This window comes from Dreissena polymorpha, chromosome 1 (genome assembly GCF_020536995.1).
Source record: "Dreissena polymorpha isolate Duluth1 chromosome 1, UMN_Dpol_1.0, whole genome shotgun sequence".
Classification (NCBI taxonomy): domain Eukaryota; kingdom Metazoa; phylum Mollusca; class Bivalvia; order Myida; family Dreissenidae; genus Dreissena; species Dreissena polymorpha.
Genome location: NC_068355.1, coordinates 60,654,147 through 60,672,537, shown reverse-complemented (window position 1 = coordinate 60,672,537; position 18,391 = coordinate 60,654,147). Strand labels below are relative to the sequence as shown.

The following is an 18,391-nucleotide window of genomic DNA, read 5'->3' as shown; positions in this document are numbered from 1 at the left end:
GCATTGTTTTCGAATATAAGTGTGTCGTGTTCACTCAGAAAACAAAGTTTAAGTGTCAGTTTGGGATATTTTTAATGGGTTTAAAACTTTTCAAATATTGAAAAAAATCAGCTATGATATCGTGTGTTGAGTGCGACGTCACCAAAATACAAATCAACGGTTAACTTTACTTCATCTTTCGTATTTTTTTCCGTCTGTAGGCAAAAAGAAACTAATTATGTTTGGCTTCGACGCCATGTCTGTTCAAGTTCAATGAACAAATGTGAATAGTCAACTGTTTCACGTTCTTTGTTCCAATACTATCCTCGTATCTGTACTATAAGTATACCAGTCTACATACAAGGTGTGCGCTTCCGCATACAGGTATTCAGACGTTCTATAAATTGACCTACGGTTTAGCGTTCATGACGTCGAGTGCATTTATATTACTAGTTTTTTTCCCACTATTTATGTACTCGCAAAAAAATACTAGTGGCTTAAAACTTAACTCGCAATCAGTATTTTTCACTGGCATTTTGCGAGTGTGCGAGTGTTAAGTTCGAGCCCTGGCATTTCACTTCGATAGAGTTTTTAACCCAAAATGAAAATGAATTCAAATAGCTATCTTTGCTGGTGACTTAACAAACCCCAAGCGCCATTCTTAAAATTATAGCAAGTAAAGTAATATATAACACGAATATTAATACGAAATAAACGCTAATCAGTTTCTTTCTGATATGGCTGGAAAGTGAACAGCATTCAAAAAAATAAACAAAGGTAACAAAGAGAATGCAACAGCGAATAGTACCTGTTTCGGAGCGGCTTCGCCATCTTGATAGTCACAATGAGAATACTAGTGTTTTATATTTCTGTTTAAAATTATTTGTAATGTATTCAATAAGTTTTCTTCATTTTTAACTGAAAGTTAAAACATATGTTTTCATACAGCGGGTTTAAATTAATTGTTATTTTATTCAGGGGTTTTTCTGCCTATTTTGGGAAAAGGAGTCTGACCAAATTGGGAATTTTTTATCGACAAAATTGTCCATTTTGGGAATTTTTGCTTTGATGAAACGGCTCATTTTGGGAAAACATTGTGAATTTATCATGCTTAAATAAGTCAGTGATTTAACAAATAAATGTGTTATTATTTGTTATTTAAACACATGCAATATTGGGCATGATCAACGTTTATTCAAGTACTGCAATTTTGTTTTTCAGTTACAGTAATTACACTCAGAGATAAGAACTGTACAGTAAAAAACTTATAGCAGATATTTGTTACCAAAACAAACACTGCTTAGTCACACAAGTTATAGCATAATTTTCTCTGCTTTCTGTTTTTGAAAGCATCAACACAACTCCTCCTATGTTTTGTTATTCAGATCTAGACCTTCAATGCAGGTAAGCATCAGATGAGTAAGTTTGGTTTGTGTGAATTTGCTGCGTAATGGGGAGCACAGCAGGTTCATGGTGCTGAATCCTCGCTCAACCACAGCAGTGCTTGTTGAAATGATACACAAGATGTGAAGTTGTATTTTTTTTAAATGAGGAGACAAGAGTACAAAATGATACAATTATTGCCCATTAATCTATTGATTAATTTCACTATAATAATTTGCAAACACACATAACATGTCTGTCTTAAAATGTTCAGGCACTCATATTTTTTTAATATTTTTTGTTCCTAAATTTTCAGGTATTTTTTTAAATGACTGAAAACTGAGATTAATTACAGTAAGCTTTCCCAGCTGTTAAACAGAATACAGATGTCGATTTCACTCTGCAAAATATTGAATATATAATCCAGTACTGTATTTCTATTTTATAGTACAAATACTTAAATACCTGATTTAACAAGTGAGATTATGACAGTTACAGGCATTTGATGAAATTTTATTTTCCTGTTTGTATTATTTGCACAAATAATGAAAATAAATTGTGCTTCAGGTGATGATGCTGCTGCAGATGCTGAAGACAACATGTCATTCTACAGAAGAGCTCTTGGTTTGGATGAGGAGGATGCTGATGCTGCTGATGATGCAACTGAGGTTGATGCTGACAATGAGTCTCGCAAACGCCGCAGTGTGCCTGGTAGGCTAAGTTATACAGTTAATGCATGAATTTGATTGAACAATTTACTGTTGAAATGTTCATGTATTTCAAATCTGTTTGAGGGTAATTTTACTCTCTTTACTGTCACTGTTAACCAGCAAACCATGCGAAAGACGTCGGACCTCAGACATATCCGATAAAATTTGCTGAAGTCCAATTATATTTCCGAAATTGTAAGACCTTGTGTCCAACAATAAAAAACAATATATAAAACTTTGGTTCAAAATGAACATGACACTAGGAATATGTATAAAAAAAACGGACTGTTTTACGTGCATTTCACTTCGATAGAGTTTTTAACCCAAAATGAAAATGAATTCAAATAGCTATCTTTGCTGGTGACTTAACAAACCCCAAGCGCCATTCTTAAAATTATAGCAAGTAAAGTAATATATAACACGAATATTAATATGAAATAAACGCTAATCAGTTTCTTTCTGATATGGCTGGAAAGTGAACAGCATTCAAAAAAATAAACAAAGGTAACAAAGAGAATGCAACAGCGAATAGTACCTGTTTCGGAGCGGCTTCGCCATCTTGATAGTCACAATGAGAATACTAGTGTTTTATATTTCTGTTTAAAATTATTTGTAATGTATTCAATAAGTTTTCTTCATTTTTAACTGAAAGTTAAAACATATGTTTTCATACAGCGGGTTTAAATTAATTGTTATTTTATTCAGGGGTTTTTCTGCCTATTTTGGGAAAAGGAGTCTGACCAAATTGAGAATTTTTTATCGACAAAATTGTCCATATTGGGAATTTTTGCTTTGATGAAACGGCTCATTTTGGGAAAACATTGTGAATTTATCATGCTTAAACAAGTCAGTGATTTAACAAATAAATGTGTTATTATTTGTTATTTAAACACATGCAATATTGGGCATGATCAACGTTTATTCAAGTACTGCAATTTTGTTTTTCAGTTACAGTAATTACACTCAGAGATAAGAACTGTACAGTAAAAAACTTATAGCAGATATTTGTTACCAAAACAAACACTGCTTAGTCACACAAGTTACAGCATAATTTTCTCTGCTTTCTGTTTTTGAAAGCATCAACACAACTCCTCCTATGTTTTGTTATTCAGATCTAGACCTTCAATGCAGGTAAGCATCAGATGAGTAAGTTTGGTTTGTGTGAATTTGCTGCGTAATGGGGAGCACAGCAGGTTCATGGTGCTGAATCCTCGCTCAACCACAGCAGTGCTTGTTGAAATGATACACATCAGCTGGACATTAATAATCTAATAATCATAAGTCATAAGACACTTATTTCTAAAAAAAAATTTTTTTTTCGAAATTGGGAATTTTTTTTATAATTTCGGTTTGGGATCGGGTCCGTTTGCTTTGGGAACGCCTCCGTTTTCCGGAGGCGCAGACAGTGCTGAAAAACCCCTGTTATTGTACTTAGAACTGTTAAATTATGTGAAAGTCATAGTAATAATAAACTCTCTAAATGGCATTTTCTTTTGTTTGGTCAAAGAAGAACGAGGTTCGGTAAAAGCTGCAGAGGTCCAGAAAATTTCATAAGTTATCAGACCTCATGACCTGTAAGATTTTTTTGTCTTTCGCATGGGGTGTCAACCATGTGCAATCTATCTCAAGAGGTTGCCAGGTCTGACATGAGCAGTGAAAATAGGGGTCCACTGTAAGGAAGACAGTGTATCATATGTTAAGAGTCCAGCTATATAAAATGGGGAAATAACTTTTTTTAAACATGGAAAGCGATTGTGTGATAATCTATGACTAATATAAATTATAATAAGGATTTGAATATGAAATTTCCAATCCATATGTCCATGCAAGATTGTTGTCTTGAGCATTTTCAAAAGATTCCTCAACGTTCAAGTCTAATAAAAAGATTGATAAAAATCTGACTGACAATCTCTGTCTCATACATGTACGTTTTTTGTCTGCAATGAGGAAAAAAATGGTTGTCACTTCTCCAGAGGGTGATGCTGATGGATGATTTCAGTATAACCTAGTTTACATTTTTTTCTTTCTCAAACTTCTTGTAAGTGGAGAAAATACAATTGATAAACAAAACAAAATAATGTTTATGGCACTTTCAATATATTCGGTGACCCAGACTATAACGTGTGTTATTTATAATATGAAATGTATTTGTACTTTTTATAGCTGCTCTGCTGATTGACGTTTGATGATAAGCAAAGGGTTCAAATAACGTGTTTTTTACCATTTGAAACCATTCATGTGTACATGCTTATAAAGAAATAGTGGTATTTCAGTCATTGAAATTCAGATTTAAATCTACAAGCAAGTCGGGTTAGTACTATGGGAATTTGAACAAGCCCAAGTCAGATTTTACTAGCCCAAACATTTTTGTTAAAATGCAGATAAACATAACATAACACATCCAAAGAAGCATTCATTTATTCAATCTTTAGAATACAATACAAAACTCTTATTAATTTTATCTTCATCCAAGTTAGCTTCCTCGTCATCTGAGCCAGCCTCTTTCGGATCCTGAAATAAAAAGAAATTAATTTCACACACGGATTTCAATCAAATCACAATTATAAATATATACATAAAGTTTAGGTAAAAAATTAGCAGAAATGTATCCCATATATCCATGTGAAAGAGAGAGCAAACCAAAACCACCAGAAAATATATAAGCAATTAAGTGCCAGGTTATTCTACAAAAAGCCAGTTGACAAATGCGTCAATCACAGTTACCTCAGATTCGCATTCCTCAACGACGTACTTGAATGACAACTGTTCGGCCATTACTCTCTGTGTCCCAAACGCAACGCAAAACATTTATTGACGATGCTGGAACAGCAGCGTCCAAGGTTTGATAACCAGTAAAAAAATTCTTCACAATGGCAACCTATGTAAAAGACCGAGCCAGTCCGATTGAGATAACTCAATTTTTCAGTTACTTCCCTTGGCATTCGCCACTGTGTAGGAGATTGCTCGTTGTTTTTCATTGATAACATTCTCCTAGCAGAGTTGTCGTTCGTGATGATAAAGGTAAATATTAATAGAACAGCATATCCTGGGAAAACAGATTTAATAAGTGTATCAGAACGTTAATTTCAAATTAGTAATTTTACATCCATTTTATTTTTATAGACCAATGAAACAACTATATATTTTCTCTATTTTGTTTGATATTTGTTCTCGATTTAGTAAATAAATTGCGAATAAAAACATGTAAAATTAACTTTTTACGTGATCACAAAACTAAAGAATGCGAACGATTTCGAACCCGCAAACTGTAAACGCTGCACTGCTATGATATATATAGATAAAACAACATTTCTTTGCGAAATGGTCCGTCCCGCTAGCGCAGTGGTAAGGGCGTTCGCTTTTTCACCTTTACGACACCGGTTCGATTCCCGCTCCCGGTGCAATGTTATATTTTGTATGTTTTGTGGTCACCATTCCTGACAGTTGTTTTTTTCCGGAAAATCTCACCCCCCGCAGCATTTGACCATATAAAAATTAAAAAGTATTTCAGTACAAAACAAATAGTTGAAATTGCAATATTTGTTCTCGATTTAGTAAATAAATTGCGAATAAAAACATGTAAAATTATCTTTTTACGTGATCACAAAACTAAAGAATGCGAACGATTTCGAACCTGCAAATTGTAAACGCTGCACTGCTATGATATATATAGATAAAACAACATTTCTTAGCGAAATTGTCCGTGCCGCTAGCGCAGTGGTAAGGACGTTCGCTTTTTCACCTTTACAACACCGATTCGATTCCCGCTCCCTGCGCAATGTTATATTTTGTATGTTTTGTGGTCACCATTCCTGACAGTTGTTTTTTTCCGGAAAATCTCATCCCCCGCAGCATTTGACCATATAAAAAATTAAAAAGTATTTCAGTACAAAACAAATAGCTGGAAATTGCAGCTATCATTCAAAATTCGTCCCAACTGTCGTCAATCTAATCTTATTGGGTAGGAGTGCTGGACACATTCTGGGTCCCAACATTATGCAGCCTCAGCGCGGACGTAACTCATTACCTTGGAAAAACACAAATACACACACTGGGTGAAGCCTAGGTGCGTATAGACTCAAACAAGGCTACAAACTCAAGTGCGGGCACAATCATTTAAAATTTACATATTGAATACGATATTCTAACAGAAATTACACAACCACCTAAGTGTACATACCATGTTTGATATTTCGTTCGATTGTTAGATTTCAGCATATACATGTATAAGGTCTTTCGCTATTAGTTAGCTTATCCATATGTTCGTGGGCGAACTCGGCTAGTCAAGTGCTCATACGATTGAGCTCACATGGTCCGGCTATGTGCTCATACCTACTTTCGAGAATCATCATGAATTTATTGCCATACTTAATGAACAAGAATGTGACCCGCCTCCCAGTTTCGCTCAATGGGTCAAGTTACCCACGGGTACTACTGCCCCGTACCCCTTAACTTTTTTTCGCACCAAAAATGTTTCGTACGCAAATTTTTTTTGTACCAAATTTTTTTTCATACCCAAAATTTTGGTACCCAAATTTTTTATCGTACCCAAATGTTCGTATCAACATACACAATTGTGGTGATATAGATAAACTTAAATTGATGTTTTATATCCATCCTCTTCAAAAGCATCGTCACACCAGTACTGCCAGTACTTTGATTTTAATAATAGTTATCCGGGAACCACAAAACCATGCGCTTTATGCGCAGTAATCCAATTATCGGCTGATTGCCCAGCACATGTGTGCAGTGTGTTAAAACATAAGCGACTGTTGATTTAAGCGGCTCAAAATTTTGTTTACAAATATTAAAAATGAAAGTGGAACTCGTTTTCTGTTTAATGAATTGTACAAGCACGTCGGGCTTGTAATAGTGGATTTCCTACAAGCCCGAAAGAAAAAATACTAGTTTTTTGCTGTCGGACTAGTGCGAATTTCGACGACTGGTATTTTGAATAATCTGTATCTGTAGTCTACATAAAGGCATAAAAATAATGCAATTCTGTGTTTTTAGTTATACTCATACATTTTGAATATTGTTGCACAATTTCAAAAATATATAACGCATTTTAAGTTGTGTTTTTCAACGCTTTGTCCCAGACCCTCTATGCACCTGAAAGCAACACACGGAACAGGATGTCATACAACGTTCACACATGCTTTAGACAAAACTTAATTTATAGTCAAAGTTGAAGTAATGCGCTAAGTGTTCAAGCTCCAGTACATAATATCATTGGACGAGTTTCAGTGTCATGCCCGTTTTGTCAAGTTGACATAACAACCAAAATAGGTGGCAGAAATACCCGAGGGGTTTACTGAAAATAAATCATTGTTTTTCAGTATCAAAATGTTTTTTGCCATTTTTATGTTCCTCACTATAGTAGTGGGGGACATATTGTTTTTGCCCTGTCTGTTGGTTGGTTGGTTGGTCTGTTGGTTGGTTGGTTGGTCTGTTTGCGCCAACTTTAACATTTTGCAATAACTTTTGCTATATTGAATATAGCAACTTGATATTTGGCATGCATGTGTATCTCATGGAGATGCACATTTTGAGTGGTGAAAGGTCAAGGTCATCCTTCAAGGTCAGAGGTCAAATATATGTGGCCAAAATCGCTCATTTTATGAATACTTTTGCAATTTTGAAGATAGCAACTTGATATTTGGCATGCATGTGTATCTCATGGAGCTGCACATTTTGAGTGGTGAAAGGTCAAGGTCAAGGTCATCCTTCAAGGTCAGAGGTCAAATATATGTGGCCCAAATCGCTTATTTTATAAATACTTTTGCAATATTGAAGATAGCAACTTGATATTTGGCATGCATGTGTATCTCATGGAGCTGCACATTTTGAGTGGTGAAAGGTCAAGGTCAAGGTCATCCTTCAAGGTCAGAGGTCAAATATATGTGGCCCAAATCGCTTATTTTATAAATACTTTTGCAATATTGAAGATAGCAACTTGATATTTGGCATGCATGTGTATCTCATGGAGCTGCACATTTTGAGTGGTGAAAGGTCATGGTCAAGGTCATCCTTTAAGGTCAGAGGTCAAATATATGTGGCCCAAATCGCTTATTTTATAAATACTTTTGCAATATTGAATATAGCAACTTGATATTTGGCATGCATGTGTATCTCATGGAGCTGCACATTTTGAGTGGTGAAAGGTCAAGGTCATCCTTCACAAGGTCAAGGTCATCCTTCAAAGTCAAACGTCATATAGGGGGACATTGTGTTTCACAAACGCATCTTGTTCTTGATGATTTTAATCGTTTTCCAATATATATTTTAATTTATAAAATAGTATATTTTGTTATAAAACAGCATTACTCCATTTGAAAGTCAAGTTGGCAATCTTGTTGTGTAATCTTTTGCAATTTAGAAGCAAGAGTTGTCTATGCAAAATAATGTGTATGGTACTGGACCCGTTGAAACCATCTCAACTAGTGCTTTTCACCTTCTTCTCAACTTTTTTAGATGATGAAAATGTCGAGGATGTGGAAAGTGATGATGATCTTGAACAGTATCTGAGTCAGTATGGCCGATTCATTCGCAGTCTTGGAGGTAAAAGTCATATTGGTTTGAAAATGTGCAATTTTCATTTTTCATAGACATTACAATATTGTTGCAAAAATGGTCAGAAATTAAGTCTTATGATTCATAATTATTATCTTTTCTGATACTTTAATGGTGTATGGGCTAGGATAAGTTTCATGGCAGGGTAATGTTGAACCTGCTATGATTGATTTTTCCAACTAAGGAGTAAAAAGAAGTTGTTTGTTTTCACTAACCCAACCTGCCCATCGTGGGGGCGTTCTTTAGATTTTGCCCATAGACACCAATTACTGGTTCTAGTGTCAGGAAACGGACTAAAGAGCATTTCAAATAAGCCTAAGGCTTTCTATGCAATCCAACTAAAATAAATAGGTTTAAACTAAAAACTTACCCGCTCATCTTTAATTGTTGTGCTGACTAAACCTTTTCTCCAGGCTTTGTTATTCTCCTCCAAATTTTTTTGGGAGGAAGCATATAGTAGCCGCTTCGTCTGTCCGTGCGTGTGTCCGTCCGTCCGTGCACAATTTTTGTCCGGGCTATTTCTCAGCAATTTATGACCAGAGTTCAATTAAACTTTCTGGGAAGCTTCACTACCAAGAGGAGATGTGCATATTATCAGCCGGTTCTGGTCGGATGATTTTTCACAGAGTTATGGCTCTTTGAAATTTTCCATTAACTGTACATATAGTGCAATTCTTGTCCGGGCTATTTCTCAGCAACTAATGACTGGAATTCAATGAAACTTTATGGGAAGCTTCACTACCAAGAGGAAATGTGCATATTATCAGGCGGTTCTCGTCAGATGATTTTTCACAGAGTTATGACCCTTTGAAATTTTCCATTGTACATATAGTGCAATTCTTGTCCGAGCTATTTCTCAGCAACTTATTACGGGAATTAAATGAAACTTTCTGGGAAGCTTCACTACCAACAGGAGATGTGCATAGTATCAGCCGCTTATGGTAGGATGATTTTTCACAGAGTTATGGCCCTTTTAAATTTTCTATAAACTGTACATATAGTGCAATTCTTGTCCGGGCTATTACTCCCCAACTACTGACTGGAATTCAATGAAGCTTTATGGGAAGCTTAACTACCCTGAGGAGATGCGCATGTTATTTGTTGGTTCTGGTTAGATGATTTATTAAGAGAGTTAAGGCCCTTTGAAATTTTTAAGTTGCTAAACCATCCATCGTATTATTTTGTCCAAAGTTATGCCCCTCAAGACGTTTCCTTTTAGCTGAATGTATAGTGCAATATTGTGACAAAAAAATCTTTGGGGAGCGCATCACCCGTCTCCGACGGTTTCTTTTTTTTGTTTGTTTATGTTTGCCACTCTTAATCTTAATTGCTAAATTGAGTTTTGCATTAAAGGAGAATGTTTCATTAAAATAAAAGATTTGTGTGATTGCATATTCTTATCAAATAACTAATGTATTGCAAATTTATTAAAAGAAGATATTGAAAAGGAAAATTTGGCTGACCTACCAACATTATTTTTTGCTCATCTAAGCAATTTACAGTGTGAGCTTTTGGGACTTGTCACTGCCATTTTTCATACGTCTGTTGCTTGTCAACTATTTTAACCACATCTCAACCAAAACCATTGACAAATTTTAATAAACTCTCTAAACTTTAACAGAAATGTTTTTAACTATTTGATAAGAATGTCATATTAAAAAAAAGGTCTGGCCTATGATCTCCTGATTTTCAATGGCCTAAACTAACTTTCTGACACCTCTGGCATCAGACTTGATTTTTCGCACACTGGATTTATATAGACTTAAAAAAAATGTTTTAAATCTGAAACTGCAAGGTTCATGGTTAAACTTTTTGTATGTAATATCATGTAGTGGTCCTGTATAAGGTTTGGTCAAACCACGCCCCTGGAATGAAAGATGGCCCGGCTCAAGGTGTTACATGATTTATGTAGACTTTTTTAAAGACATAAATTTTTTAATCTTCTCTGAAGCAACAAGGCCAAAAGGTAACATGCTATAGTAATTCTCTAATTAGTTCATGTATATAAAGTCAAAATTCACCATTTCTGGGGGTGTGGGGAGTAAATTGTTTTATATTGCATTATATAGAGATGATATTTGATGACTTCATCATATGATCACATTTTATTTCTGGTTAAAGAAAAATATTTACAAGTGGCGCAAAAATAGGTTAAATGTAGCATGTTTGTGTATAATTACGTCATTAAAGTATGTGCTTAACCCTTTCAGTGCTGGAACCGAATTTTGAAGGCCTTTGCAAACAGTTTGGATCCAGATGAGATGCCACAGAACGTGTTTGCTATTCTGATAGTATTCTTTGAAAAAAAATCGAAGAAAATGCTAATTTTAGAAATTCAGCAGACAACATTTTAGCAGACGACAAATTTCCCAGCATGCAAAGGGTTAAGGTTAAAACAAATGAGTATGGTGGGCTTCATGATCTGTGCGTCAGAGTAGCAAAATTCAATTGGGTTCAAGTTTTTAATAGATTAAATGATAATTGCATGTTTGTGAATGCATTTGTCAGTGAAAGAAACTGACATTGACATTTAATGACAAATATTCAGAGTTTGACACGAACTTTTTTTACCCACTGACCCAAAGGACTTCCAGCTTTCTTAAATTACTGGTCCTCCAAGATTTCAAGTGGTCCGACAATTTCTCTGTTAGTTTACCTAAATTTCAACTTACTTTCCGGACTATCCACAATGTATTGTGCATTTATAAAAAGAAAACTATACTATCTACTAAACTATCTCAATATCCCTTTCATATTTTCGCTGTACTTCAAGCTTCTCTTCATTAGTTTTAGGTTTTTTAGGCGTAGGTTCAACCACCCCCAGAATGAAATTCCACATCGCGAAAACTTGTAATCTTGAAAATACGCATGTTTACTCTCCTGCAATATCAAAACATAATTCGGCGCCCTCCAGTATAAATTATTACGGTAAACAAAGTATATTCTGATGGTATTAAGATCGATAAAATGCCGATTATTGCTGCTTTTTCAAAATAATAAATACCATTTTGTTCATTTCTCGATCCGAACTATTAGAATTTTGTGTTAATTTGTGTATCGAACACAGGGAAGTCCGGAGACATTTTCAGGAGACATTTGCGGATCGCAAATCGATTTTTTGATGCGACAACAGGTTTTTGTCATACGGGCATCTAGAAAAATTGAAATTTCCAATATGTTGCTATTTTTATCCCAGTCTCGAGTCGGCCCATAAAATAATGATGAAATTATCGATTTATTATGAACATATAAAGTTGTTTTATTGATGAAAACAGCTTTCCACCAGTATTTCATAATAAGCTGGCCAGGATTTTTAACTGGTCCGACTGATTAACCAAATTTCTAGTTTCACTGGTCCTCCCTATTTTTTTACTGACCCCGGGTCAACGGACCACCGTTTGTGTTGAGCCCTGATATTGCAATCTTTCATATTGTTTCACTCTGTGAAAATTGTTAAAATAAATATAAATCTTATATTTTTCACAGATTCCCCATTACATGGGTGAGCCATCTTGGATGATGTACTCTTGTTAGATGTTAGTGAAAACAAACAACCCTTTTTGCTTTCAAATTGATACTTCACAAACTGAAAGTAATTCCACAACCTGGAAATAATATTATGATTGATTTTAAAGGCTATATAAAGCGCTATCTCAAGGGAATAGATAAACTTAATTTACAGGTGATGATTTCACAATTCTTCTTGATTATAAAATTGGTGTTTTTCTCGGAGCTCTTTTAAATTATCGGTGTTGTCAACGTGTATCTATTTTTAACAAATACTGTACCATTTATTATAAGATGAAGATGCTGATGAAAGTGATGATGACATCTACAACAAACGAGAGGCAGAAGAGGAAGTTCAATCTGATGATGATGATGTTGCTGATGATGATAATGTTCAGTCCAGTAGGAAACGCAGAAGTCTGGCAGGTAAGATCATATGATTTATAATTAATCATAGAAGTCTTTTTTATGCGCCTACTTGTCTGACTTTGGGAGCATAAAGATTGGCCCGGTTTTTGTCCCTTTTCCATGAGAGAATCTTTATTGAAATCACGCTGTCAGTTGGTCTACTGAAATGACTGTGACAATGCAGCAGGGGGAGAGGGGGGGGGGGGGGATTTAGTCATGTTTGTGAGAAAGCTGAAGCTATTTTAGGTACTGATACCATGATAAAATGGTGAGAAAATCTGCATTATTAATCAAGGTTGAGAGATTTCTGTGGTTACACAGAATTCCACTGAATTTTCAATGTCTGGGAAGTTTTTTTATTTTGATGATAATTCGAGGAGGTGATGGGTAAGCAGACTATTCCGACACCAGACATTATCTATTTGGTAAAATTTTTACCATACAATCCAAACTTTAGTTTCCTTGTTTGGAGCAAGATTCATATCAGCCAACGATAAAGCATCTTATGTTCTGCTCTCCCAATCAAAATTCAGGAGTCTTTTACATTGTATCAAATCAACTCAACATGGTGATTGCTGTAAGAATATTCAAAACTTTTTGCAAAAAATGGATATTTAAAATTTATATAACGCAGGCAAAGATAATAAATGTATTTATTCGGTTAAACAATTATCAATTTCACATGGCTTGAAAAGGAAATTGATGTAACAATTGGTTGCATGAGGTGCCTTTTTTTTCAAACTGAATTTTGCTGGATTGCAATGTGCAAGCTTTGAAATAAATTATTACATTATGGAAGTCACGGTCTATATTCTTGTTACTGTGTAAAAATGTATTGACAAGTGTAAAATAAAGAAATATAATTCTTTACCAGCATTTATGTGTACTAATATGTACTTGGGCCTTTTTGGTCTTCATTATGACCTAGTTTTAGACGGTTTATAAAGATGCAGTGTTGCAAAACTGACCTTTATGATATGTAACAAATTTAAGTGTTGCACAAGCAGTTTTTATACTATATGTAGCTGAAAAGCCCCTCTTTTTGTTCAATATTTACATTCTCACCCCTGTTATTGTAAAGTCAAATTCCCTTCTGTTTAGATGGTGAGGATGTTGATAGCCCGAAAGGAGAAAGGAGCCTTGCTGTAGATGAGGATGAAAGTGAATTGGCTGTGGATGATGCAGACGATGCAGACGATGACGACTTAAAGTTGTTTAGAAGAAGTCTCGACGGTATATATGAAAGGCAGTAAACATATAAGATGCACAAGTTGCTTATACGCCATGGCAGATTTCATTTACATGTGATTATGGGGCATTATTTTGTTGACATTTAAAAAAAGGTATTCAAGCATGACATTTTCATTTAGGAGTTTGTTTGTTTCATTGTTATGTATATGACTTTTGACCATTACTTCATTTAACTATTATATATGTGAGTCGTGTTTGAGATATTTTGCACTTATGAAACATATGGGTGCAATTAAGTTTTTGGCATCATTTAAGAGGTGATGGTATGTAGATAGCAGAAAAAGTATTTTGGCATGAATTATTCATCATTGCAGGTATTTTTCTTAATCTAAGTAACATCACCATAACAACCAGAAATCAGTCTCCCCATATCTTTTTCTTTAGATATGTAGCTGAACTTTTTGATGATATTGAAATTCCTCTTGTGTGTAAATCATTCATATTAAATATTTGTTACATATAATATTACAACAAATCTAAATACATCAAAACTTTTAAGTCCTTGAATTTTACAATTGCCAATTACACTGATTTACAAAAAAATTAAAATTACGCTAAAAATCTCTAGTGTTTTTTTTTCTTTTTATTCAATGATATATATTAATATTATTAATATACCAGGTATGTATTTTGGAAGCCAAAATCTCAATAGATTTATTTCTGTCTTAAAAAAAAACTCTTTGCAAAATAACAACGTGTTATTGGAAGAATATATCGAATAACTCAGGTGCTCTGTACATCAAATTTTAAGAAGAACAAACTGAAGCCACAAAAACGGATTCAGTTTTTAATGGCGGTACATGATAACTTAAAGCACCATGGCATTAATCAAATGAGTATTCGAGTGTCATTTGTCTTTTTTTTTAACATACCCAATAAAAATGTTGTTCTGACCACTGCAGTTGTCCATGTTGAGCATCACATGAAACCAGCACACAGGACACAAAACAAAGTGAGATAACAAGCATCATATGTAAATGACAGCTACACAAATGCTATTATTACCATGCACCCATTCAGACAATTTTATTTCATAAATGGATATTGCAAAAGTATCAACTGTTTTTCTGCTAACAATTTAGAATATGCATGTACACTGTCAAAATCAACAGCGTCATGATTAATGTCATTATGCCCCCCTTCGAAGAAGATGGGGTATATTGTTTTGCTGGATGTCTGTCGGTAGACAACGAATCGACCGATTGGCTTGATACTTCACATCTGCATAATTTGGCCTTGGACAGTAGATATTTGGGGTCACTGGGTCAAAGGTCACTGTCACAATAATAATGAAAATCATTTCAATAACTCGTCAGCTAATTGACTGATTGGCTTGATACTTCACATGTGCTTGGCTTAGGACTGTAGATGACCCTTATTGAAATTGGGGTCACTAGGTCAAAGGTCAAGGTCACTGTCTCAAAAAGTGTGAAAATCGCTCTGATCAATAACTTGTCAACAAATCAACTGATTGGCTTAAAACTTCACGTGTGCATTGGCCTTGGAAAGTAGATGACCCCTATTGAAATTAGGGGCAGTAGGTCAAAGGTCAAGGTCACTGTCACAATAAGTGTTAAAATAGTTTCCAATCAATAACTTGTCAACCACTGGATCAAATGGACTTTCCATGTGCTTCAGGCCAGCCTTGGACAGTAGATGACCTCTATTAAAATAGAAATCACTAGGTCAAAGGTCGAGGTCACTGTCACAATAAGTGTTATTGTAATTTCTCTGTTTGGGTGGGCATATGACTCCGAAAGCTAAACTATTGATATTATTTTCATCACCATAGTCATCATCAGCAAATTCCAATGTAATCATTGAAGGGAAGGTGGCTTGGATTTGAACCATTATGTTAACATGTAGGAAATGATTGCCATTTATAATTACAAGTTTTTGGACTAAAGTATTCATCAAAATTTAACATTAATTATAGGGGACACTACTTGCTCAAAGTTGGATGATTCTTCTTATTACATGTTGTAGTGTATAATAAATAGTTTAAATGATGAAATATTTGACATTACGAGGGGTGTTCCAGAAGTTTGTGAATTTTATTCATACCTCATTAGTTTGTTGGCAAAAGTCGATGAATATATACAAACATATTATCACGGATTTTATATATAACCTGATATAAGCTTAAAATTCATTGATTCCATAAAGCGCGATTGAAACGGCTTGCCATAAAGACCTCAGTAACGGCATGTGGCGCACACGTATATTTTATTATAAGAATGTGCGTAAAGAACATTTAAATTAAGTTTAAAATTAATGTTGTTGATAAACAGAATATACAAATATGCAAATTTCATGTGGCATTGACATCACATTTTTACGTCAGTTGAATATTCAAATTTGTTTACATCATTCTCAGCTGTAACACCGCAAAGGTAAAAACAACAGTAGTTAACATAACAAGATCATGACGTCAGTTGACAACTTTGAACTACCCATGATGATTAAGTTTTGTCACGCATTTGGCTACACAAAATCTTTACATAGGTTGAAAAGTCGAAGCCATTCAACTGTTCAAGATCGTTGGTATTCAAATGTCACGAGAGATTTAGAAAGGGAAGTAAATCTGTAGATTATGATGACCGAATTGGTAGGCTGGCGCATGTTAAACAAACCATGACGGGCAAAGTTAGATACTTTATTAAAACATATAGGTGTTTAATGGTGCGATATATCGCGCAAGAGCTTGGCATTGGCACTACAACAGTTTACACAATACTTACCAAGGATTTCAAATGCGCAAGGTTAGTGCTGAATGGGTTCCAAAGTGAAATGCGTAGAGTGCTTAGAAGAGTTATTGAGAAGATACCATGAAGAAGGAGAGCATGCTTTGGACCATATCGTCATACTTGATGAGACGTGGCACTTTCATCCAGAGACGAAAGCACAATCTTCAGTGTGGAAAACAGCAGCAAGACCTCCTCTGAAGAAAGCCCCGGTCATGAAGTCTGTTCGAAAACATATGTTTATCTTCTTCATAGATACACAGGGAATGCTGCTCATCCCTCAGGTGCCCAATGGTCAGAAAATAAATCGTACCGAATTTAACCTATTAAGGCACTTGCATATTTTTTTATTTAAAACAATACATTTCTTGTACCATATTGCTTAAAATTGTGCATTATATGTTGGCTACTTAAAAAAGCATAATAATTGTCGCTGTCAACAACATAATCTAGATTGATGTTTAAATTCAGTCATTCATTTTTAACTTTTGAGAGCTGCTGTTGGCGTGGCTTTCTCTGTAGTTTTTGGAGCTTTAAGTTTCTTTGCTGTCTCAGCGTCCTAGGACGCCGGCCTTTTCAGAAAGTTGTCCATGATTGATGAACGTTTTTGATCGTGCAGACGAAAAGATTTTTAGAAAGTCGCGATCACCGAGTACACTTATTAGCTGCAAGCGCCTAGCAAACCATAGCTCGTACCAGAGTAGTTTCCCTTGAATCTTACAACAACAATGGCGGCGGAATGTGTTTATGCAATTCTTTAACACTTTAATCATTTAATTTATCAAGATTTTGATCTTAAAAATGGGAGTCGTGATTATTGAAAGTAATTATCTCTCAATACTAAAAGATTTATGGAAAAACAGGTTTGAATAATCTGAAATTTTTACTCGCAGAAAATTTCAAGCTTTATATTTTTCAACTCGCCATCCATAAATCTCGCTCACATTTTGAGAGTATGCAAGCTAGATTTTGGTCCCCGAATAAATTCTACATATCATCAAAAGGTAATAAAAATTTCGTTATTTAATTATGTATTGTTATTTTGACAATTTTGTTATAAGTTTAAATCATTTGCATCGAAAATAGAAAATAAAATAATTACAATTTTAAAAAGTTACATGAAACTTAAAATTCTTCAAATTGCCTACTGAAGATATTTCCACCAGGATTTAATAAATGCTCTCAGGAAAATAAGACACCTCAGTCATCCTCCTTACAGCCCGGATTTGGCCCCTATGGTCTATTGCATCTGCTCGGAAGTGAAATCACAGTTGCGCGGAATTCGCTTTGCAAATAAACAGGAACTTTGTTGTAGCATAGAGAATCGTGTCCTCTTTTGACGCTGACTGGTACATGTATAGAAACACTTTTGACAAGTGGATTTCCCGACACATAAAGTGCAGTTGCGTTCGAAGTGATTATGTGGAAAAGATTTGACAATTGTTAACTTCATAAAGTCATTGACGTTGAACAGAAACGTTAAATTGTGCGCATTATACATGTATTTAAATATATGTAATATCATTATTGTTTTATGTATTTCCATGATATTTGGAGAGTGGATTTGGAAAGGTTGAAATATCTGAATCATGCAATTCGTCTATCCATTTATAATACTGAATGAAAGTTATAGCAAAAATCCACAAACTTCTGGAACATCCCTCGTATATGGGCTGTGCTCTGTGAAAAGGTTTTTTTAATGCATGTGCATAAAGTGTCGTCCCAGATTAGCCTGTGCAGTCCCCACAAGACTTAACATTTAAAGAAGGTCTCTCCTTAGTAAAAATGCAGTTAAGGCAGAAAGTCTCTCCCTTATAAGCCTGTGTGGACTGCACA

The 18,391-nt window shown here is 34.8% G+C and overlaps 1 protein-coding gene and 1 long non-coding RNA gene across 7 annotated transcripts in view; one reads left to right on the top strand and one right to left on the bottom strand.

Annotated features, from left to right (window-relative positions):
* The window catches only part of LOC127882401 (serine-aspartate repeat-containing protein F-like), a 50,827-nt gene that overhangs the window by 5,827 nt on the left and 26,609 nt on the right, over positions 1 to 18,391 (top strand). For 5 of the 6 annotated variants that reach the window (XM_052431028.1, XM_052431047.1, XM_052431039.1 and 2 more), the window contains 4 exons: positions 1,930 to 2,073; positions 8,547 to 8,633; positions 12,447 to 12,578; positions 13,662 to 13,793. In XM_052431028.1, the coding sequence (XP_052286988.1) occupies positions 1,930 to 2,073; positions 8,547 to 8,633; positions 12,447 to 12,578; positions 13,662 to 13,793 (495 nt within the window). The remainder of the gene's footprint in view (positions 1 to 1,929; positions 2,074 to 8,546; positions 8,634 to 12,446; positions 12,579 to 13,661; positions 13,794 to 18,391) is intronic. The other variant, XM_052431059.1, reaches the window with a different exon arrangement.
* LOC127831306 (uncharacterized) lies at positions 4,476 to 4,904 on the bottom strand. The gene is made up of 2 exons (XR_008026396.1): positions 4,797 to 4,904; positions 4,476 to 4,583 (listed from the first exon to the last, which is right to left on the bottom strand). It is a non-coding gene; the product is annotated as an uncharacterized LOC127831306 (long non-coding RNA).